This window comes from Salvelinus alpinus, chromosome 32 (assembly GCF_045679555.1).
Source record: "Salvelinus alpinus chromosome 32, SLU_Salpinus.1, whole genome shotgun sequence".
NCBI classification, from domain to species: Eukaryota; Metazoa; Chordata; class Actinopteri; order Salmoniformes; family Salmonidae; genus Salvelinus; species Salvelinus alpinus.
In genome coordinates this window covers 13,733,475-13,758,910 of record NC_092117.1, presented here as the reverse complement: position 1 = coordinate 13,758,910, position 25,436 = coordinate 13,733,475, and the positions used below count along the sequence as shown (strand labels likewise).

General features: G+C 42.7%; 1 protein-coding gene across 2 annotated transcripts in view; it reads left to right on the top strand.

Moving 5' to 3' along the window:
- LOC139562321 (heat shock 70 kDa protein 12A-like) overlaps positions 1-24,271 on the top strand; it is a 47,421-nt gene extending 23,150 nt beyond the window's left edge. Inside the window, exons 4-12 of one of the 2 annotated variants that reach the window (XM_071379928.1) lie at positions 4,378-4,564; positions 5,078-5,182; positions 5,841-5,957; positions 8,785-8,956; positions 11,970-12,056; positions 12,916-13,020; positions 13,277-13,535; positions 17,002-17,105; positions 19,466-24,271. In XM_071379928.1, the coding sequence (XP_071236029.1) occupies positions 4,378-4,564; positions 5,078-5,182; positions 5,841-5,957; positions 8,785-8,956; positions 11,970-12,056; positions 12,916-13,020; positions 13,277-13,535; positions 17,002-17,105; positions 19,466-20,097 (1,768 nt within the window). In that variant the 3' untranslated portion in view covers positions 20,098-24,271. The remainder of the gene's footprint in view (positions 1-4,377; positions 4,565-5,077; positions 5,183-5,840; positions 5,958-8,784; positions 8,957-11,969; positions 12,057-12,915; positions 13,021-13,276; positions 13,536-17,001; positions 17,106-19,465) is intronic. The other variant, XM_071379929.1, reaches the window with a different exon arrangement.
- The last annotated feature ends 1,165 nt before the right edge of the window (positions 24,272-25,436 follow it).

Sequence of the window (25,436 nt, the reverse complement as noted above, 5' to 3'; positions counted from 1 at the left end):
TCCCGTTTGTTATAAGGATCGGACCAAGGCGCAGCGTGGTATGCGTACATTCTTATTTATTTAAAGAATGAACACTGAACAAACTAACAAAATGAAACGTGAAGCTATACAAATGAGTGCTGATAGGCAACTACACATAGACAAGATCCCACAACAGAAAGTGGGAAACAGGGCTGCCTAAATATGATCCCCAATCAGAGACAACGATAAACAGCTGTCTCTGATTGGGAACCATATCAGGCCAACATAGAAATACAAAACCCCTAGACATACAACACTAGAGTACCCACCCTAGTCACACCCTGATCTAAACAAAATATATAGAAAACAGAGATATCTAAGGTCAGGGCTTGACATAATCTGAATAAATAAAAGTTAATACAAAAAAATAAGAGTCTTAATTTAGATTAGCAGTGTGCATCCAGTGGTTTCCCCCAAATCTTCCAAATGAGTCCCTCACAGCAGGCTTCTCCCCCAGTGAGACTGACCCATAATCTCATCAGGGCACTTAGCAAACATATTCTCATCTCCAAGGGAACTAAACTAATTATAGTAACTAATCCTTCATTTATCTAGAACTAGTGAAGCACAATTAGTGTGTAGGTCATGTTGTCTCTTTGTTTTTATTCATTTTTAATTTTTAATTTAACCTTTATTTAACTAGGCAAATCAGTTAAGAACAAATTCTTATTTACAATGACGACCTACTAGAAGGCAAAAGGCCTCATGTGGAGATGGGGAGCGGCCCGGGACGTGTGTACTTTGGGGACCTTTAACAGAATGTGACTGGCAGAACGGATGTTGTATTTTGAGGATGAGGGCTGCAGTAGGTATCTTAGATAGGGGGGAGTGAGGCCTAAGAGGGTTTTTGTAGCTGGTGGGGCGCAATCTCTAATATTAAGGAAGTCTCGAGGTTCTGCTCGCTTGAGTTGGAATACCTCATAAACTGTAGACCATACCAAGAGAGTTTCATCTATATTTTTTTGTATCTGTCTATTTACCACCACAAACTGATGCTGGCACTAAGACCGCACTGAATGAGCTGTGTAGGGCAATGAGCAAACAAGAACATCCAGAGGCGGTGCTCCTAGTGGGCGGTGATTTTAATGCAGGGAAACTGAAATCTGTTTTACCTCATTTCTACCAGTATGTGCATCTAGAAGCGAAGAAACTCTACATCTCCTTTACTCCACACACAGAGACACATTCAAAGCTCTCCCTCGGCCTCCATTTGGCAAATCTGACCATAACTCTATCCTCCTGAGTACTGCTTAAAAGCAAAAACTCAAACATGAAGTACCAGTGCTCAATACGGAAGTGGTCTGATGAAGTGGATGCTAACCTACATGACTGTTTCACTAACACAGACTGGAATATGTTCCGGGATTCACCCGATAGCATTGAGAAGTTTACTACGTCAGTCACCGGCTTCATTAATAAGTGCATCAACGATGTCGTCCACACAGTGACCGTAAGTACATATCCCAACCAGAAGCCATGGATTACAGGCAACATCCACACTGAACTAAAGGCTAGAGCTGCCGCTTTCAAGGAGCGGGACACTAATCTGTAAGCTTATAAGAAATCCCGCTAATACCTCTGATGATCCATCAAACAGGCAAAGCGTCAATAGAGGACTAAGCCTGAAACCTATTAAGTCGGATCGGACGCTCGTCGGATGTGGCAGGGCTTGCAAACTGTCATGGATTACAAAGGGAAACCCACATGCAAGCTGCCCAGTGACGTGACCCTACCAGATGAGCTAAATGTCTTCTATGCTCGCTTCAAGGTAAGCAACACTGAATCATGCATGAGAGCACCAGCTGTTCCAGACGACTTTGTGATCACGCACTCTGTAGCTGATTTGAGTAAGACCTTTAAACATTCACAAGGCCGCAGGACCAGACGGATAACATTCACAAGGCCGCAGGACCAGACGGATTACCAGGACGCGTACTCCGAGCATGCGCTGACCAGCTGGCAAGTGTCTTCCCTGACATTTTCAATCTCTCCCTGACCCAGTCTGTAATACCTACATGTTTCAAGTAGACCATCATTGTCCCTGTGCCCAAGAACGCCAAGGTAACCTGTCTAAATGTCTATCACCCCGGAGCACTCACATTTGTAGCCATGACATGCTTTGAATAGCTAGTCATGGCTCACATCAACACCATCATCCCAGACACCCTGGACCCACTCCAATTTGCATACCCCCCAACAGATCCACAGATGACGCAATCTCTATTGCACTCCACACTGCCCTCTCCCACCTGGACAAGAGGAACACCTATGTGAGAATGCTATTAATTGACTACAGCTCAGTGTTCAACTCATCACTCTAACTAAGCTCATTACTAAGCTAAGGACCCTGGGACTGAACACCTCCTTCTGCAACTGGATCCTGGACTTCTTGACCGACCGCCCCCAGGTGGTGAGAGTAGACAACAACACATCCGTCACGCTGACCCTCAACACGGCCCCTCAGGGGTGCCTGCTTAGTCGCTTCCGGTTCTCCCTGTTCACCCATGACTGCGTGGTCACGCACAACTCCGACGCAACGGTAGTAAGCCTGATCACCAATGACGATGAGACAGCCTATAGGGAAGAGGTCAGAGACCTGGCAGTGTGGTGCAAGGACAACAACCTCTCCCTCAATGTCAGCAAGGCAAAGGAGCTGATCGTGGACTACAGGAAACTGGGGACCGAGCACGCCCCCATCCACATTGACAGGGCTGTAGTGGAGCGGGTTGAGAGATTCAAGTTCCTCGGTGTCCACATCACTAAGGATCTATCATTGTCCACACACACCAACACAATCGTGAAGAGGGCACAATAACACCTCTTCCCAGTCAGGATTCTGTAAAGATTTGGCATGGGCCCTCAGATCCTCAAAAAATTATACAGCTGCACCATTGAGAGCATTTTGAGTGGCTGCATCACATCTTGGTATGGCAACTGCTTGGCACCCGACCGCAAGGCACTACAGAGGGTAGTGTGTACGGCCCAGTACATAACTGGGGCTGAGCTCCCTGTCATACCACACGGCACCAAGTCTGGAACCAACAGCACCCTGAACAGCTTCTACCTGCAAGCCATAAGACTGATAAATAGTTAGTCCGGGTAGCTATTTGGTTAACTATTTAACTATCTGCTACTGTTTATTATGCTCCAGTTTCAACTGTTCTGCCTGCTGCTATGGACCCTGACCTGTTCACCGGACGTGCTACCTGTCCCAGACCTGCTGTTTTCAACTCTCTAGAGACCGCAGGAGCGGTAGAGATACTCTTAATGATCGGCTATGAAATGCCAACTGAAATTTACTCCTGAGGTGCTGACTTGCTGCACCCTCAACAACTACTCTGATTATTATTATTTGACCATGCTGGTCATTTATGAACATTTGAACATCTTGGCCATGTTCTGTTATAATCTCCACCCGGCACAGCCAGAAGAGGACTGGCCACCCCTCATAGCCTGGTTCCTCTCTAGGTTTCTTCCTAGGTTTTGGCCTTTCTAGGGAGTTCTTCCTAGCCACCGTGCTTCTACACCTGCATTGCTTGCTGTTTGGGGTTTTAGGCTGGGTTTCTGTACAGCACTTTGAGATATCAGCTGATGTACGAAGGGCTATATAAATAAATTTGATTTGATTTTGATTTGATTATTATCTATCCTGTTGCCAAGTCACTTTATTTCCAGTTATATGTACATATCTACCTCAATTACCTCGTACCCCTCGACTCAGCACTGGTATCCCGTGTATATAGTCAAGTTATCACTACTCATTGTGTATTTATTATTACTTTTATTATTATGTGTTATTGCTTTTCTATTATTTCTCTATTTTCTTTCTCTCTGCATTGTTGGGAAGGGCGCCGTAAGTAAGCATTTCACTGTTAGTCCACACCTGTTGTTTATGAAGCATGTGGCAAATAAAATTGTATTTGATTTGACTTGAGGTTCAGAAAGCCATTAATGACTGACAATGAGGGACTGATGAGGACACACTACTGTAGTCTGTGTGATTGACCTGAGACGTGTCTGTTGTCTGCAGACATTTTTGTTCAGGTTGTAATATGGACAGGATACATTAATGCTTTGAAATGCATTCTGCCTTATTCAGACATATTGAGCCATTTGACACAAATAGAGAAACTGCACTGCAGGGAACTGTCTGGTGGTTTCAACAGATTAAAGATAGATGAAAATAAGATAAAAAGTAAACAGATGAAAGATAGAGGCCCACCCACAACCAAATTGGAGAATGTCCCCCTAATAAAGCACAAGATGCCGAAATATGCTATTTGTTGTAAAAAATGTATCAATTAGCTGCCATAGCTCAGTTGTTCATTGGTTTAAATGTTTTGTGGTCTTTCCTAGACGCTGGGAGGGCGGCGACCCCGGAGTATCCAATCAGAAGACGCCTACCACCATCCTCCTGACCCCGGACAGGAAGTTCCATAGTTTCGGCTACGCAGCACGTGACTTTTACCATGACCTGGATCCTACAGAGTCCAAGCACTGGCTCTACCTGGAGAAGTTCAAAATGAAACTCCACACCACTGCGGTAAAGACATACATGCACACACACACACACACACACACACACACACACACACACACACACACACACACACACACACACACACACACACACACACACACACACACACACACACACACACACACACACACACACACACACACACACACACACACACATAAACACACATATACACACACATATACACAATACACACACGTCCCTTATTACTGTCTGCCCTTGTGCAGGGCTGGCAGCTTGGCTGCCCTGAGCTGACTTTGCAGCAAGCTCTTGAAGTTCTGTGTTCTGTGCCAAGTAGGAGGAAACACAGCCAGTAACTGTTGGCTCAGGCTAGTGTTATTGCACATATTTTACCATAGAATTATGAATGGACATGATTTGGATAAGGCTATTCAAGTATGTTGGCTCAATCTGTCTTAGTGTTTATCAGTAGATGTCTGTATGGTGTTTCAATTCAAATATTACGATAACATGGAACTTTTGTTTTCTCTGTCATCGTTTCTTTCCCCCAATCAGAATCTCTCCATAGACACAGAACTCCATGCAGCCAATGGGAAGAGAGTAAACGCTATTGATATTTTTGCATACGCTCTGGCGTTCTTCAAGGAGCAAGCACTTAAGGTAAAGTATTAACAGGTTCTACTGCACGGTTTATCTTTTATGCAAAACAATACACTGAGTGTACAAAACATTAGGAACACCTTCCTAATATTGAGTTGCATCCCCTTTTGCCCTCAGAACAGTTCATCAGGGCATGGACTCTACAAGGTGTCGAAAGTGTTCCACTGGGATGCTGGCCCATGTTGATTCCAATGCTTCCCACAGTTGTGTCATGTTGGCTGGATGTCCTTTGGGTGGTGGACCATTCTTGATACACACGGGAAACTGTTGAGCGTGAGAAACCCAGCAGTGTTGCAGTTCTTGACACACTCAAACCGGTTCACCTGGCACCTACTACCATACCCCGTTCAAAGGAACTTCAGTATTTTGTCTTGCCCATTCACCCTCTGAATAGCACACATACACCATGTCTCAATTGTCTCAAGGCTTAGAAATCCTTCTTTAACCCGTCTCCTCCCCTTCATCTACACTGATTGAAGCTGATTTAACAAGTGACATCAATAAGGGATCATAGCTCAGCTCATGTTTTGTACACTCAGTGTATATTGAGTACATGTATCTGTTATGAATTAGAAATAGCTCTTAATACTCAGTGATAGTGCTGATGTTATGGTGGGTCAGGGAAAAGAGATACCGTGTTTAATGTGATCCCGTGCAGGAGTTAAGTGACCAGGCGGGTGCAGAGTTTGACAACACAAACATCAGATGGGTCATCACAGTGCCAGCCATCTGGAAAATGCCAGCCAAGCAGTTCATGAGGGAGGCAGCCTACAAGGTGGGTGGGCCCCTGTCAATCAACACACGTCCATGTGCACTCGCATGCAATCACACAGAGAGGCACGTACGCTCATGCATATACACACACAGACACACAGTCAAACATTCAATTGGAAGAACTGTCTGTCTGCTGTAGTCTGCTCTCAACATTTCAAACGACAATGTTGTTGCAGATCAAACCATCTATCCCCCTCAGTGTAAATGATGCTTCCGCATAGTCTCACCACTAGCTCTTAAGAGGAAAGCCATCTGTCGTTTGACAAAGGTACTGCAGGTACTTGGGAAAGAAAGTGATGACGGGGCATGATTAGCTTTGCCGCTGCGGTGATGTATCGCAGATAGGAGAGAGGTGGGTGGCTGCTCTGGAGCTGCCGTGGCAGACCACCTCCCTCTCTCCTGTATGGGGGCAGACAGACTGATCCACGACTGCGGTAGAGGAGAGGGAGGAGAGCTGGAGTGAGCCAACAGGGAAAGGGATTACTTCATCACTATGAGTCGTCCCAAGAGAGAGAGGAGATGAGGATAGGACAGTGGGACAAGGGATAGCAGGTAGTGGGTGCATACTGAGGATGAGGATAGGGGAAGAGAATGAAGTGGCTATTGTGAGAATTCTCAATAGACTGTGGGAATAAATATTATGACAAATACCTTGGTACTACAGATCATTAGACAGTATAGCGAAACTCCAGTGTATACTATTCCACGATACAGACATGCCGGCTCACAGCATCACAGCATAGTGACACAGGCAGGGTTGTTTGTTTCCCCCCCAGAGGAGAAGAGGGGTGTGAGGGAGCTGCAGAGCTGTAGGATGAGCACATGGTAGGATAGGTGTGGTACTCTGTGTAGACTGTAGAGGAATGTCAGGGGAGAGGCCTGGAGGAATGGGTGTGCGCAGAGGGACGGGGGACGGGGGGTGGGGGGGTATAGTACATGAGAGAAGGTCAAATCCCACTGGGCAAAAACTGGTTGGATCAACGTTTCCACGTCAATTCAACAACAAAAATTATACTTGATGACGTTAAAACAACTTGGAAAACTGATTGGATTTGCAAAAAGTCATCACCGTAAGGGAAAATGTATGCACTCACTGGATAAGAGCATCTGCTAAATTAATTTGGTATTTTTTTTAACCCAACTTCTAAGCTAAATCCAACGACATGGCGACATGTTTTGTTGATTTCACATTGAATTCATGTTAGTTGACTGAAATGTGCAAATGTAAATCAAAACTAGACATTGAAATGACGTCTGAGCCCAGTGGAATGGGTGTGTCAGTCTGTCTGAGGCTGCAGCACTGGATAGAGACACTACCCTCCCCTCTGCAGTGAACAAAGAGGATGGGCTGGGGAGAGAGAGGGAGAAGGGAGGGGAGAGAGAAATAGAGAGAGATGGCGAAGGAGAGATGTGAGACGGAAAGGAGAGAGGCTTTTTAGATGGCTTGACCACTAAAAAGGGGATTGAGGTACAGTAAGAGGGGGAGGATGTTTGGTGGGGGGGGGGGGGGGGGAGTGGTGGTGGGGGAGGCTGCGTATCTGCAGTGACTCAGCATCCTCTGGCTTGATAATTTATTATTGGTACTGGCAGACCTCTCCCTTACCCGCTCCTCCCTCTTCAACTGTCCTCCTCCCTCTCCTCCGCTCCTTCACCACAACATGCAGATCTCACAGAGCGGAGAGATGTGATGCAATGCTCAGATTTTATACGTAGTCTGTCTTTTTCTGTGTGTATTGTGGATAGAAACACAAACCAGCCTGCACAGCATGTGTTCATTGATTGGTCTCCATTGTTCTGTTGATCGATAGGTCCCCATTGTTCTGTTGATCGATAGGTCTCCATTGTTCTGTTGATTGATAGGTCTCCTTTGTCTCTGTTGTTCGATAGGTCTCCATTATTCTGTTAATCGATAGGTCTCCATTGTTCTGTTGATCGATAGGTCTCCATTGTTCTGTTAATCGATAGGTCTCCATTATTCTGTTAATCGATAGGTCTCCATTATTCTGCTGATCGATAGGTCTCCATTGTTCTGCTGATTGATAGGTCTCCATTGTTCTGCTGATCGATAGGTCTCCATTGTTCTGCTGATCGATAGGTCTCCATTGTTCTGCTGATCGATAGGTCTCCATTGTTCTGTTGAACGATAGGTCTCCATTGTTCTGCTGATCGATAGGTCTCCAGTGTTCTGTTGATCGATAGGTCTCCATTGTTCTGTTGATCGATAGGTCTCCATTGTTCTGTTGAACGATAGGTCTCATTTGTCTCTGTTGATCGATAGGTCTCCATTATTCTGTTGATCGATAGGTCTCCATTGTTCTGTTGATCGATAGGTCTCATTTGTCTCTGATGTTCGAATGCTGCAAAATCTGTGGTTGCTTGAGGAAATGTAAAAGCTTTTGGAAATTCCTTTTATGTTAGGATCGCATGATTTATCACTGAGTATTTTCCTGTTCAAATCTGTGGCTTGCCCAGATCCCCATACTTTCCGAAAAGCTATTTATCATTTAGTAGTGAACTAGATTGTTTTATATTAATTATGGTTGTGTTAAATGGTTCCAGCTGTAGATGGTATTTACACAGTATTGTATAAGTGTATGTAGACAGTATATTTGCTTTTACAAAATGTATTATTTGAGTACTGATGGCCATATTGTCTTACTTCCTATTTGGAGGTATCTTGAATCCTTAGCATACCCTGAATACTTAGCAATGAGGGTTTACCACAGCAACTTACTAGGACAGTTATTCACAATGCTAGTTTTATTGGGGTCCTGTTAAGGAAAAAGCAGATGTCCTGTATTTCCTGTCTGTGCTCTGCCTTCCTCTAGGCTGGTCTGGTTCCCCGTGACAACCCAGAGCAGCTGATCATCGCCCTTGAGCCTGAGGCAGCCTCCATCTACTGCCGCAAGCTCCGCCTCCACCAGATGATTGACGTTGGCACCAAGACCACCCAGAATGGTTTCAGCCCCACTGAGAATGTGGGGGCAGGGATGACCCAGGGTAAATCCCACCCTGCGACCCCACAGGCCAATAACAATATGAGCATCACATTGAACATCCCAATAATGTACCATATTAACATTTTGCATCCCCATGTGACGATTTCATACAGTATGTGCCTCTCATATTAATATTGATCTATAGATTGGTTATTGGTTGACAAGCATGCTTATAATTCCACAAGTGTTAAATCTGTTGAGTTCAGTCTGGATAACTGGTTGGCAGGGCAGAACCATCTTTCCACTGAAGTCAGGTCACAGGTTACTACAGTGATATTGTAGGTTTTTTATTGTGGTATTGTAAGTTTAAGCTAATAGTCAAACAACCAGTGCCTTCAATTAATCTTAAACATACATTTCCTTTCAACGGAAAACATGTATGTGACAATATCCTCAGCTCTAACATCACTTTTATTGTCATATTCAGACACTAAAAATGCATGGACAAATTTCTAATAGTCACATTCCCTGTCTATTTGCCCTTGCTTCTTTTTCCTAAAATTCCAATGAATACTATGGGAACATTGGCCAATGTACTGTATATTTCAATGACTTTTTGTATTCAGGATGTAACATGGCAAATATACTGATATCTGATTGTACAGAAGGTCATTCAAACAGTAAATAATGCCACCTTAGAGCTGGTCCGTATTATCCAATGAAATCCAATCTAATTTGACAGCATGTGAATCAGCAATAGCAAATGACTCACTCAAGCCTTTCCTCTCTCTCACTCATCACTCTTTTTTTGTTTCGGGAAAGAGTTTTTGTTCTCCACAGATGATCTAAACCAGAGACTTAGAAGCGTAGTGCCCTTCAGTCCTATCTCTCTATGCTATTGACTGGGGATATGACTGAATGCCACTCACAGTAGCACTCACTTGCATGCATGGCAATTATTCATCTCCCCTTTTCTTTTAGTTCAACAGCTCATCAGCAGGGGGAATGTGTTTACACCTATTTTGGTTCAATTGACTTCACAATTGACGTGCCCCCTCAGATTTGTCCTGTTTAAAAATGAAAAATATTATTTTCTTGTTTTTCTTCTCTGTAATACTACTAGCCACCTAGCAATTTTATGAAGTTGGCTTTAGCTAGCCTGGATAAATTCCCAGTCTCTCAACCTCATAACTACTACATTTCAGGCTATCCATCAAGTCTTAGCTGGCACGCACAAAAAAAGCAAGCAATTACGAAACGTACTGAATAAGACTCACAATCCTTTACCCAGATTTTAGCAGAGATGCAGAGAAAAAAAGAACCACCAGTCCTTTAAAAAAAATAACCTCCAGTCAGGAGGATACAGACAGCTACATTTTTGGGGTTCATGACGCCCCTGATTGAATGCATTCTTCCTGTTGTCTGTGATCCGGGTGAGAGGCTGACATTTATCCAAGGTGTCAATTCAAAACTATATTCAGTCCTTGAATGCCAAGTATTTTATGACAAATATATCATTTCTACCATCTGTCTAACATATTTCCTGAATGTGATTCACTTGTTATAGTAGTACTGCAGCTTTAGTTTGAATTCAATATGATTCACCCACACATTCAGTGTACATGGTATACTGTCTTTAATAAGATCTGAGATGAGCGATGATTTACTATACTGTATAGACAATTATTGTTGATTCTGAATACTCAGTGCAACAATAAGAAAACAGTATTCGCTCTGTAGCTGGACACTTGTTGCCTTGCGGTTCTTGGATGAAGATCATTGCATTCATGGAATGGTCATTGCCTCCGTCATGGTTTACAACGCTCTAACCGCATGCTGTAACACAGCTGAAGGCTATTGGTGTCTCTTTGGAGCAGATGTGTTCCTATGTTTTTCCTTTATAGACTCTGTAATGGCCTGTTTCAGGCTGTGTCTGGTCAGCTTATGAACACATACTGTAAGACTAGCAGAGTTTGTATATTTCCTGTATATCTCTACATTCCTGTAAAATGCTTAGTTTATTGTCCAAAATGGTGCTCGAAGTGTCCCAAGGCTATATACAGGATTTCAGAACTAGCGAGGTCAATGTAGCGCGATCCAATGGATATATCTTTTACTAATAATAATTATGGAATATTAAGTTGGTTTGAAATAAACCCTGTGATGAATAGTCAGATTGTGTGTAGGCCTAGTGCCTTGCCTCCAGCAGCAATGCAGAGGTCAGAGAGAGGTCGGAAAAAAAGAAGAGGGCGCAAGTCAATATCCCCACGTCTAATACTGGGGTTTCCAACAGGATGTTACAACTCTTTTTGTGTTGGAAGAGAAGTGTACTCTCTGTCCAGCTGCTGCTGTTTCCTCCTGACATGAACTTTCCCATAACGGCTGCTCCTCTCCTCGAGCAGCTTCCACCATCGCTAACTCACAACATTCTCACAGCGTTTCTGGAAGGTTATTTCTTCGTTTTGTTGTCTGTGTTTTGACATGTCGATGGAAGAGGTAATGGTGACATAGATAGACCCCACTCTCACGCCTTCCTGAGAACTAATAGGAGTAGGAAATTCCTCATTCCCCTTTGTGTTTCCCCCTCTGTTGGAGGAAATGTCCTTCTGACATCTTGATCGCCGTGGTCATGCTACTACTACTGTCTCTTTGTGTTTTCAGCCAGTGATTACAAGGTCCATATGTGATTAATCCCATCATTAGCCCATAAGTACTGATCATAAGAGAGTTCTCCAGTTTTGAATATGGAGTGTAAAATGTGCTTATTCTCTCATACCTTTGCAGCTAACACATTTTTTCCCTATGTAGGAAGAACATTTCATCAGCAACACACTGATAAAGCACAGTTTCAATATGAATACATGAATTGAAACACTAGAAACTGTCAACACAGAATCTCTGAGATGGGTACCTGCGGTTAAGCCATGTTCTAGAGTTCTATCGCAGACTTCACATCTAGACATCATATAGCCCTATCATCCTGTTGCTTGACTTACATTGTATGACCCACACAGCTTCACCAAAGCGCTTTCACCCTTCTCACACTCGGTCATTCTCTCTCTGTCAATAACCAGCCAAGGAGCATGTCCGGAGCAAACGGCAGAGCCGCACCTTTTTGGTGGAAAATGTCATAGGGGAGCTTTGGTCGGAGCTGGAAGAAGGTAGAGTCTCTTTCTCTCTTTTACGCTTCTGTTTCTCTCTCCCTCCTTCCTCTCTCTACAGTATTTGCTCTTGCTGTTTCTTATACTGCTGATCATGCATCGTGCTGGTTATTCACTACCCTAAAAAACAACGACATGCTTATTGAGTGGGAGGATCTTCTCTACTTAATATATTTCTAGTTTTTGCTTATAACCTCATGCTTTCACGGTCTAATCTATTACTTTCCTCTACTAATCAAATGCTTCCTGTAGGTTTGGCTGGATGTTGACATGTCAGGGATCATATGGTTGTTTACATCAGTGGTTCCCAACCAGGGGTACTAGGACACCTGGGGGTACTTGGCCTATCCACAGGGGGTACTTGAAAAGACTTATGAGACCATAGGCTTACTGGTAAAATGCACATGAGGGGGTACTTCAGGGGTACTCCAAGCAGAGCAAAATTCAGTTGGTGCTACAGTAAGCAAAAAAGGTTGGGAATCACTGGTTTAAATGATCACATAGTGATTACTGACCACTGTGACAGTGTGGGCACGGTGATAATATAGGTTATTCACTGTATGAAAGGACTGAAATCCAGTATAGCAATTGGTTTCTCCTCTATCTCCCTCCTCCATGCCCCTGTTGTCCCAGTGTTATAGTAGCTGCACTGTATCTAGGTCGCCAGTACCCACTTGGGATTTTAGGCCGTGACAGTATCATGACTACTCGTGTTCAACATCCTCTGAGTGTGTCCCAAAAACAGAAGCTGCTTTTAGACGAAAATGTTAGAAGTCATGCTTCAGAGGCGTTATTGGCTACCGCTATAGTCTTCTGCCCCTTGTCCTCCAATGACGTTTCTCTCGCTCCGTGTCGCCAGGTGACCGCTATGTGGTGGTTGACTGTGGTGGCGGAACGGTTGACCTCACGGTCCATCAGATACAGCTCCCCGAGGGACATCTCAAGGAGCTCTATAAGGCCTCAGGTACAGAGACTGCTCAATGCTCATATAGCAGCTCTTGCTATATGCATGTCACACTGAGATGGATCTAGGCAGTGTCCTCAACACAACAACAATCACATTATTCTGGCTGTTATATTGCATTGTTGGGTAGATGCTTGGACTCCTAGACTAAAAAATACTTTCATAGCAGAAGTCTAGCGGTAGGCTTAATCAGGGTCCATGCAACCAACCAGTCATTTGAGCTGTTATTGACCGACACTCATTTTCGCCTTCTCAGGCGGTCCTTATGGCTCCATTGGTATTGACTATGAGTTTGAGAAGCTCCTGTGTAAGATCTTTGGGCCCGACTTCATCGACCAGTTTAAGATTAAGCGGCCGGCTGCCTGGGTGGATCTGATGATCGCGTTTGAGTCCAGGAAACGGGCGGCGGCCCCGGACAGGACGAACCCCCTGAACATCAACCTGCCCTTCTCGTTCATCGACTACTACAAGAAGTTCAGAGGTCACAGTGTGGAACATGCCCTGCGCAAGAGCAAGTGAGTGTGTGTGTGATTAGGGAGAAGGGTTGGAGGATTGGTACAGGATACCGCGCACCCCGAAAGTCTAGAGCTCAATCAACTCCCTATTGAGTGAATACCCGATTACCCAAGCATGTGTCTGAATAATATGTCTTAGCTGTCAGATGTAATATACACTGAGTGTACAAAAAATAGGAACACCTGCTCTTTCCATGACATAGACTGACCAGGTGAATCCAGGTAAAAGCTATGATCCCTTATTGATGTCACTTGTTAAATCCACCTCAACAGTCAGAAGCAGGTGAAAAAGGTAACTCAAATAACCAAATTCAACCAATCTAATTTCCGATTCCTACAAAATTGTTTGATTACAGAGGTAGCAAAACTGTACTTCAAATCTATGATACCCACTTAACATACTGCTTGACCAGTTGGGCCCAAGCTTGCTGTACAACATTAAAACCCATTCAGTCATTCTACAAAAAGGCTCTCAAAGTGCTTGATAGGAAGCCCAATAGCCATCATCACTGTTATATCCTCAGAAAGCATGAGCTCCTGAGTTGGGAAAATCTTTTGCAATACACTGACGCATGTCTTGTATTCAAGATCCTAAATGGCCTGACTCTCCCTCCACTTACTTTTGTTAAACAGAAAACCCAAACCCATGGCAGCAGATCCACAAGGTCTGCCATGAGAGGTGACTGAATAGTTCCGTTAAGGAAGAGCACCTTTAGTCAATCTGCTTTCTCTGTGAGAGCTTCCCATGTCAGGAACACACTTCCATCAGACACACACAACTGCACCACCTATCACACCTTCACAAAAAACATGAAGACATGGCTAAAGGCCAATCAGACTTGTGAACATAATCCCTAGCTGTGTATTGCCACTTTCCATGTTGTCTGTAACTTGTGAGATGTGGAAACACTGTTGCTTTTATATATTTTGTTTTGTTGCTTTTCGTGTTATGTTCCTCTGTCTGTGTGCTACGTGTTGCTTGTTCTATGTTGCTCTGCATGTGCTCACTGCTCGTTGTTTGTCTGTATTGTTATTGTAATTGTTTTTAATAACCTGCCCAGGGATTGCGGTGGAAAATTAGCCGGTTGGATAAACCGGCACTTTTACAGAAACGTTGATAAATGTGCACTGTCCCTGTAAAAATAAACTCAAAAATAAACTCAGTGTAGATAAAGGGGAGGAGACAGGTTAAAGAATGATTTTTAAGCTCATTCTTAGGAAGAAACTCACTATTAGGAAGTTATGCTTTGTACACTCAGTGCATGTTTACTTGGTGTATGTATCCATGTGAATACACACAAGCTTCCTCTGCACAGATTTCAATTCCATTACCCAAACATTTAATGACCTAGTTGTGACATATTACCATATATTTTCCATTATATACCAGGGAATTCAGAATTCACCACCTTTCCCACCCCACTACCTCACAGTCAGCTCATTAAGAGACAGCAGGGGTCTCTATACTCAGCCAGACTAGAGAGTGATATCAGAGTGATACAGGGTCTTTATGTAAGCAAGCTTTATTTGAATGTTATTCAGTCATTTTTTTGTGAATTCAAGTGCACAATACTGCACCAAACATTAATTAGGGTAAAACTACTACTGTACATACTACAGTGTGTAGGCAGGAAGAAAGCATTTTAGACTTGTGTCTTGGCTGAAATACTTTGAACTGAATGAACCTGAGTGAGAATACTTAGTCAGTTACTTACACTAGTCTAGTGTATTGTACATACACTAGACTAGTATCTCACTTTGATACCACCCTGTAGTCTGGGTGTTAACAGTCATGTCTTGCATGCGTACAGATTTTAATCTCTTATGAAACTCATGGGACCCTTAAAGACATTCAGATTCCCGAAACCTGAGCCTCCAGCGGTCCTGTGGGTCCTCTGACTCAGTCATAACTGTAAATAATTTTGTCTCACTCTGCTGGAGAAGCCTTTGTGTGAAAGAGTGTGTGTATGTGTGCCATGGCAAGCACACACACTCACAAACACCTGGGAGAATACTCAAACGATACCAGATGGATTCTATATACTCCTATAAGATATGTTATATGGGTTCCCCAGTGGCGCAGCGGTCTAAGGCACTGCATCTCAGTGCTAGAGGCGTCACTACAGACCCTGGTTCGATTCCAGGTTGTATCACAACCGGCTGTGATTGGGAGTCCCATAGGGCCACAATTGGCCCAGCGTCGTCCGGGTTAGGGTTTGGCCGAGGTAGGCCGTAAATAAGAAATGGTTCTTAACTGACTTGCCTAGTTAAAATAAAGGTTAAATAAAATGTTGCAACAAGAGCAGAGTGAGGGGAAGGAGTATACAGTACATATAAAAAAACACTGGTCTCATGAAAGGAACTCACGTGAGCTACTGTATGGAGGCAGACACCACTTATCCATTGTTCTCCTACAGACATAAATGTAACCTACCAACTCAATTTGGGTTTTATCTAGCAACATTTTAAATTGTGTTTTCTTTACATTGGATAAAAGAAGAGACTCAGAGCCACAACATGGTATATCATACACTGCATTTGAGGAACAATGGGAAAGTAATTCTGCTTTGAAAGTTGATAAAGCTGTAATCCCACCTTTGAGAAAATGGCCCTTGAATGTTTTCCTACTTGAGAGCTCGTCTTTGTCTAAACCCCTTCAGCATCGTTCACACCCTCTTAAGCCTTGGCCTCATATGGGAATCCGGAGATGGATGGGGCTATGTGCTAAACAGTGTGAGTAACCAACTAGCTAGCTAACATTAGGCTATAACTAGCAATGCAAATGGTTTTCTGAGATACAAATAATATTACAACACAGCGAGCCAGCAAACTAACGTTGGCTAGCTGGCTAACAGTATGCTTTAACTTCCAATTAAAACGACTTTCTGACGAAATTAGAAACGTATAATATCTGACTCTTTCCCATATACATGGATGAATGGTTGTTTGGCCTGTTGTGTCAAGTCACTCCGGTTCACACTGACGGTGTACAGAAAGTAGTCCAACACAACTTTTTCCCACTGAAATTCAGGACAGCAATGTTGTTGAGAGCAGTAGCAACACTTTTGCAGTTCTCCTTGGCTAACATATCTTTCATAAAAGCCTCAGTAGCAAGGACACATATGTTCAATGTCTCTCCTGTGAACTAGTGACATATGCCCAGCTTCCTGAAACGGGTCACCAATATATTCCATAGAGAGCTCACTGTGTTAAATCTCCATATAGATAATATACCAAGCACAAGGGGTAAAACGTAGTGGAAGACACAGTGATTTCCTTATATCCAGTCAGGGGACTGTAAAAAAGGTTTTGTTTCCTAAAGACATCATAGGCCACATACTGTACTGACAGAGAAGGAAGACTCATGGTGCATTGTATCAGTGCTTTTACAGTAGCCTACCAATCTACTGGTAATCAGAGCAGGGTCAATAATGGCATGCTTATCTCTCCTCTCTTGTCTCTGCAGTGTGGATTTTGTGAAGTGGTCCTCCCAGGGCATGCTGAGAATGAACCCTGATGCCATGAATGCCCTCTTCAAGCCCACAATAGACCACATCATTCAGCACCTCAGTGAGTAGCAGCTCTTACTAATACAAACCCCATTTTTTTTAAACACTGAGGGACTACATATACAGTCGTGGCCAAAAGTTTTGAGAATGACACAAATATAAATTTTCACAAAGTCTGCTGCCTCAGTTTGTATGATGGCAATTTGTATATACTCCAGAATGTTATGAAGAGTGATCAGATGAATTGCAATTAATTGCAAAGTCCCTCTTTGCCATGCAAATGAACTGAATCCCCCAAAAACATTTCCACTGCATTTCAGCCCTGCCACAAAAGGACCAGCTGACATCATGTCAGTGATTCTCTCGTTAACACAGATGTGAGTGTTGACGAGGACAAGGCTGGAGATCACTCTGTCATGCTGATTGAGTTTGAATAACAGACTGGAAGCTTCAAAAGGAGGGTGGTGCTTGGAATCATTGTTCTTCCTCTGCCAACCATGGTTACCTGCAAGGAAACACGTGCCGTCATCATTGCTTTGCACAAAAAGGGCTTCACAGGCAAGGATATTGCTGCCAGTAAGATTGCACCTAAATCAACCATTTATCGGACCATCAAGAACTTCAAGGAGAGCGGTTCAATTGTTGTGAAGAAGGCTTCAGGGCGCCCAAGAAAGTCCAGAAAGCGCCAGGACCGTCTCCTACAGTTGATTCAGCTGCGGGATCGGGGCACCACCCGTACAGAGCTTGCTCAGGAATGTCAGCAGGCAGGTGTGAGTGCATCTGCACGCACAGTGAGGCGAAGACTTTTGGAGGATGGCCTGGTGTCAAGAAGGGCAGCAAAGAAGCCACTTCTCTCCAGGAAAAACATCCGGGACAGACTGATATTCTGCAAAAGGTACAGGGATTGGACTGCTGAGGACTGGAGTAAAGTCATTTTCTCTGATGAATCCCCTTTCCGATTGTTTGGGGCATCCGGAAAAAAGCTTGTCCAGAGAAGACAAGGTGAGCGCTACCATCAGTCCTGTGTCATGCCAACAGTAAAGCATCCATCCATGTGTGGGGTTGCTTCTCAGCCAAGGGAGTGGGCTCACTCACAATTTTGCCTAAGAACAAAGCCATGAGTAAAGAATGGTACCAACACATCTTCTGAGAGCAACTTCTCCCAACCATCCAGGAACAGTTTGGTGACGAACAATGCCTTTTCCAACATGATGGAGCACCTTGCCATAAGGCAAAAGTGACAACTAAGTGGCTCGGGGAACAAAACATTGATATTTTGGGTCCATGGCCAGGAAACTCCCCAGACCTTAATCCCATTGAGAACTTGTGGTCAATCCTCAAGAGGCGGGTGGACAAACAAAACCCCACAAATTCTGACAAACTCCAAGCATTGATTATGCAAGAATGGCCTGCCATCAGTCAAGATGTGGCCCAGAAGTTCATTGACCGCATGCCAGGGCGGATTGCAGAGGTCTTGAAAAAGAAGGGTCAACACTGCAAATATTGACTCTTTGCATCAACCTCATGTAATTGTCAATAAAAGCCTTTGACACTTATGAAATGCTTGTAATTATACTTCAGTATTCCATAGTAACATCTGACAAAAATATCTAAAGACACTGAAGCAGCAAACTTGATGGAAATTAATATTTGTGTCATTCTCAAAACTTTTGGCCACGACTGTACTGTAGTATCTGAGAGATGTAGCCTGTGATGATTATACAGTAGGAAGCTGTCAATGTGTTTGCCTGCAAGGGTTGAAACCTGAAAGGCAAATCAACATGAGTGAAAGACTCAGTGTGGAAATGGTGTCAGTCATCCATTTTTATGAGCTGAGATTTCTGAACTTACATTCAAAATGGCTGAGGTTCCCAATGGTTTAGCAATCTTAGGTTTAGCAATACTGCAGCCTATCTAATGCTAATCTAATCTATTGGCCCTGCTGCTGTCTTGAAAAAGAGACATATCTCAACTGACCTAGATGAATAAAGCATGATTATGTTTTCAGTTTAGATCATCTCCATACAGTATGTGAGCTTCCCACCCAGGCTTAATTGAAAGCATGCCCATCCCATTCCAAGCTCAAGGGAGTTGAGATCCCGAAGAGTCATTTGGGGAGTGCACACTGTACCCCTAAGGGTTCCTCTCACTGTACATTGAGCAGTTTTCCCAGTACTCCCACCTAGAATAAACCAACCTACTACAATAATGCATGCAGTGTTTTTGGACAGAGAGTAAGAAGTGGGTCACATTACTGAATTCCTAGAGTAAAAAACTGGTTTGTTGAAGAAGTTTTTAATGGAGTTACTAATGGTATAACACATAGTCATCTGATAATACCTGCAGAAAATTGACATTTGAATAATACTTCACATACTGTAGAGTAGAACTCCTGTTGAATAAAAACTCTCTTCCTTTCAGCTGACCTCTTTGATAAGCCGGAGGTGTGTGACATCAAGTTCCTGTTCCTGGTGGGCGGCTTCGCTGAGTCACCGCTGCTGCAGCAGGCAGTGCAGAACATGCTGCATGGCCGCAGTCGCATCATCATCCCCCACGACGTGGGCCTCACCATCCTCAAGGGGGCCGTCCTCTTTGGCCTGGACCCCAGCGTCATCAAGGTGCGCCGCTCGCCCCTCACCTACGGCGTGGGCGTCCTCAACCGCTACGTAGAGGGCAAGCACCCACCTGACAAGATGCTGGTGAAGGACGGCAAGCGCTGGTGCACCGATGTCTTCGACACCTTCATTGCGTGCGACCAGTCCGTGGCCCTGGGCGAGACGGTGAAGCGCAGCTACACGCCCGCCAAGCCCAGCCAGCAGGTCATCATCATCCACATCTACTGCTCGGAGAAGGAGGGCGTGGGCTTCATTAGCGAGCCGGGCGTGAGGAAGTGCGGCACGCTGCGGCTGGATGTGACCGGTACGGAAACCAGCGCCGCACGCCGTGAGATCCAGACGCACATGCAGTTCGGAGACACGGAGATCCGGGCCATGGCGGTGGACGTGGCCACCTCGCGTACTGTCAAGGCTAGCATCGATTTCCTCGCTCAGTAAATAGGGTGACAGAACCAGAGGGTCAAAAGGTCATAGGAAGTGAAACCTCCAGCAGCACAGCACACAATGAACCAGGGGACAGTGGCTAGAATGCTGTAGCAGTATATTGATCTTTAGGCCTGTTCAAATTCCCTGTAGCATGATAAGTGCTAGTTTGTTTCTGCTTTAGCTAACTCCTTGGTCAGAAACAAACAAGCACTCAGGTTTTCTACCATCTGTGTATGTACTGTGTGTAGTCTTAAATGCAGGCTATATTGATGTGCTCTGCTCTAGAGATTTACACAGATTTGCAGATTTTGCTACTGATACATGCAGCCTTGTTTCAGGTTCATTGTGTGTTATCTGTCGTTGTGTGCTGTAGCTGTTTTAGGTCATGGTAGATGGATACTGTAGTACTCCTCTTACAGTGACAACATCATGCTATGACACAATGCTGCACAAACCTCAGTGTCCTCTTCAACCCTGGCTCATGGGACCATCTTTTCATAACTCCTATGATTATTAAGACATTTAAAACCGAACCCCTGGAGCTTCCATGAACATGCAGTTATATACACTAGCATTCAGATACTTAACCTACTCATCAGACCAGAGTTTTGAGTCATGGTTGGAGACCACCTGAGATGACGAGGGAAGGCAGTGGTTCTCCAACAAAAACACTCCATTTGATCAGTTTTCAACAGTAAAACGTTACAGCAGGGGTGTCAAACTCATTCCACAGAGGGCCGAGTGTCTGCAGGTTTTTGTTTTTTCCTTTCAATTTAGACCTAGATAACCAGGTGAGGGGAGTTCCTTACTAACTAGTGACCTTGATTAATCAATCAAGTACAAGGGTGGAGCGAAATCCCACAGACACTCGCCCCTCCGTTGAATAAGTTTGACACGGATAGCTTTCGAATCTGTATTTATCTCTACCGTCTCCTGTGGTTAGGCCCAAGATGTCATAAAAAGGAGTTCTATAACCATACGAAAACAAACTTGGTGCATTAGCTTTAAAAATGTTTGGTCAAATTTAGTCAGACAGTCTCCTATCCTGTCAACAATATATGTTTAATGGTTTATTGTGTACTGCGAACAAATCTATGTGTTAGAAATATAGACAGCCACCTGTTTAGACACCAGGCTTGATTGTCAAGACATTAATTTCTCACAAACAACGTAAAAATCCACCTCACTGGTTAATATGTTGCGCTGATCTACAGCCAAATATAAATCCTTGAATGTGAAAAGTGGCAGAGTTGACAATGCTGCTAGCTGCACCTGCAAACTGATTTGAATATAACCATTGCCATGTGCTTTGTTGTCGCCTTCATTTGTTATGCTTATGATTCAACGGAGGACAAAAAGCCACTGAATTTCCTTTTTGAATATTTCAAATGAGGAGATTTCTGTACAAGTGCAGGCCCTTAAAAAGGAAAGATTACATTTGAAAATATGTTTATTTCTGTAAATACAGTATTTAAATATTGTACAGATTTTCAGCTTTATTATTTTAGCAGCTTTAGAACAGAGAGTGTGTGCTTTCACGCAGACACCTTATTTCATTATTCTCACCAGCCATGCATGGCATGTGTCAAGGCAGAATTTTAATGGCATATTCATCGACAATGAGTGAAAGTGAACGTTGCCTGTGTGTTGCTTTGGGATTGAAAAAAGAAACTTGAATACCTTTGCCCTTAAAACATGACCGGTTATTGTTATGGAACATGGAGTTTCTTTGGGTTGGGAAAATCCTTAAAAAAAATTTTTTATTATTAAATGTTTTTATTGTTATTGGTAAGACAGGTACACATGGACAAGAAACAAGTGACAAGACCAAACAGGACAAAGATTTCCCCTCCCACCCCCCTCCCACAGAACTTCCCTAACCCATAGTTTGATTAGTGGTTCACAGTAGCAGTCTACAGAGTCATGTGCTGATGAAAGAGCAATTACGTTTCTTTCACTACAGATGTAGGATCTTAATTTGATCCCTCTTTTGTTGATGAGAATTTGAAGTGCAAACTTGTAGTATATTCAAGGTTTAAAAAGGCTTCTAAAGTTTGTAATTTCCACTTTAACATTTCAGACTCGATTTGCCCTAACTTAAAATGTATCATACCCTACAAAAAATGGCCATTAATTATAATCCACATAATAATTCACATTTCCTGTTGCTGCTGGATTATTTGACAAATCGACTCAAATTAAGATCATATATCTGCAGCCTCATGCATAGGTGCTACAGATATTTCCATGTGGGTAAATAATTTTGTTTGCTTTGTAACTGTCAATTTGTATTTAGTTTAGATTACATTTTTTAAATTGGTTTGGTTTATGAAAAACCTGTATTCGGTTTATGAAAAACCTGTATTCTACATTCAAATGATCGATAGTAAATCTTTGTTGGCTCTTTCTAACGACAGTAATTGCCAATTCAAAACTATCCTTCAACCACCCTGCAAATAATATAAAGTGACAGTTCCAAATCTCTGCCCTTCTCTCCCAAACAATAGTAATACAAGAGCAATAACACCTTGCAATTACAAGGTATTGTTTCTTACCACGATTTAACACAACCATTAAACATTTTTGTGCTGTGCTTCCATTTTAAATTTGCTTCAAGGCTGCAGCTACTGGAAGCTGCGGTTCAAAGTATTATCCTCTAAATCAAGTATCGATGGAAGGAAGGAAACAACAAAATAAAAACAACTTGATTTTTAAAGATTGTGAAAATCTATAACCTTGTTCAATGAAAAATAAAGATACAATTAATAGCTTTTCACTCTGGGAAAAAAGTTTATGGCCCATTCAATAATCTACACAAATGAATGCCTAACTTAAGATGAGATGTCCGAACTATTCACCATATAGATACAATTCATGTCTCTAGTCTTGATTCAAGACAGAGGTAGTCTATTACTCACTAGTAACTGATGGTCATATTGGATTTGAATTTATTCTGTTTCCTACAATAGCTGCAGTTCGTAGATGTAACAAGTTATAGCGCAGACGATGCAGGATAACCTTACTTGAAGGTTTATGGTCTTTCTTCAGTGTTCCTCTATGAGAACCCTACACTAAGGGGTTTAAAACTCATTTAAATGAGATCTTCACGGAAAAACTCTGAATTTAGGTTGAGCTCCGTTGATTTGTTGATGTGAAAAAGTGCACAAGCTTTGATCTACGATGCTGCCTATGGCACTCTCCTGCAATGCACGTTTTGCATGAGTAACTCTTTACGAATGGTGAGAAAACATAATTTCTAACAACACTTTTTTAGGTTTGAGGTTTAGGTGTGGTGATAATGTTACACCACCATGTGTGGAGAAAAGTGTAGCCTTTTCAACTCCAGATGCAATGACAAATGAACCATTAACTGTGAAGGCAACGTTTTCACATGTCCCAATCACTCATCTCACCCACTGTTATCAGAGCAGATCTGTCCAATCTATGGAAAGCCCTGAAGTGCTTTCTCCATCCTAATAACTAATATCATATTAATCTATATGTCATGTTAATCTAGCTGCACCTTCCCCATCCCCACCATTATATGGAGGTCAATGTATGACTACTAAGTTGAAGGAAATAAAAAGACATCATTTTGTTTCTTTAATGTATTTCTACTTTGATAAATACCATGTATTTTGTGCAGCCTCCAGTATATTGTAATGCACAAGATGCTGTATGTAGCTGCTTTACTGTATATTCAAAGCTATGTCAGAATTGTATGTTTAGCTAAAGTTTGCATTGTATTTAGTTTATAATGCAGAAGAAGATGACAACTGGCACGCTAAAGAGAGTAAATATGTTGAATTATATGGTAATTTATGAATCTGGAGTTGAATGGGTGGATAGGCAATTAAGGAGCATAATTGTAGCTAGCTTTTGCATACCAAAATAGAAAGTGCTTAACTCTTAATCTAGATTTTACAATATTACAGTACATACAAGTTCACTGCTACTTGATTCTGTGCTTGTTGTAGAACAAGTGACTTCACTATTCTGCCAAATTTGACACTCTTACTTAATGTTTCACAAATCACACATTTTTTTTCAGTTTATCTTTGGGTTGACGCACATGTGATTTTTCTACAGTTGAGTTACAAGTCTCCTGCTCTTACCATTTTAACTCAAATGTGTTGTATCCACAGCCAAACTGTCATCCAATAAAATGTATGTGTATTTCAAAGAATATCTGACTACCTGTTGTTATTAGTTTCTGGTGTCATGACATGCTGGTTTTATGACATACAGTACATGATACACATCAAAAACACATCTGACAACCCTTCATACATAAATAACAGGAAGAAAGGCAGAAAACAGACTATATAATGCTTTTACATTTTGCCAGTGCAGTGTCTAACCAGTCAAATGTGTTTTATCACTAATATTGGAAACAACAGCTACAATGTATTCTGCAATAAATCAAAAGTTTGGAAATCCAATTCAAGCTAATTTTATTTGTCTATGTATTCTATTCAGTGTTAGGAACATTTGACAAGGAAAGTCCAACACAGCCACAGATTTTTAAATGGGTGTGACCAATTTGGATCTGTGCCCTCGGGAGCAAAGAACGAGAATTTCTGAAAAGCAACACTGCTCTCCAGTGGATATTTTTAGAAACTACAGTACCTGATACACGTAATAGCATTGAAATGATGGAATATCTTGTACTGTGCGTAGTGATACCCTGCTTCACCAACTGTACCTGTTTTTGAGACAATTCCAATTCAGTGGTCTATATCTCCATGATAATAAGAGCTCTAAATTATTTCAAACTTTGGTGCTCATCTGATTCTGATCTCTCCACCCAGTCCAGAACAGTTTATAGGGAGAAAGAACAGTAGATCAAGATTAAGCTCCAGCTGTTTTTGTTGAAATTCAAGACTAATTGACGTGCACTGTGTCAAGTTGTGACATTATGGAGACATGGCTCCATATTGTCCTCTGGCTGCCAGTATCTATTAGACCTAATGGCTTTGGAGTGGCTTATGTACTGCTCCTGTAGTACAATGATGATTGGTACAATTTGTCCCGGGTTTGATAACAGAAGTTGTGAAATAAGCTCTGGCTTCAAACCAGCCTCACTGTGCTATTCTCTACTTGTACTGCTGTGCCATTATTCAATTCACATGTACATAGTTTTGGATTATACTGTAAGTCCTATGCTAAATTGTAGTTAGCCTCAAGCACCCTTGCTAATGATCCAACAAGCTGAATATGAAACTAAACACAGGCACTTCTTATTCAATCACCGTGTGCATTTAGGAGTGAGTGTGTTATTCTAACAGGAGTGTTAGTGGAGAGGCTCTCAACCCCACACAGGGCAAGGATGTTTTTAGTTGGTGGATGTG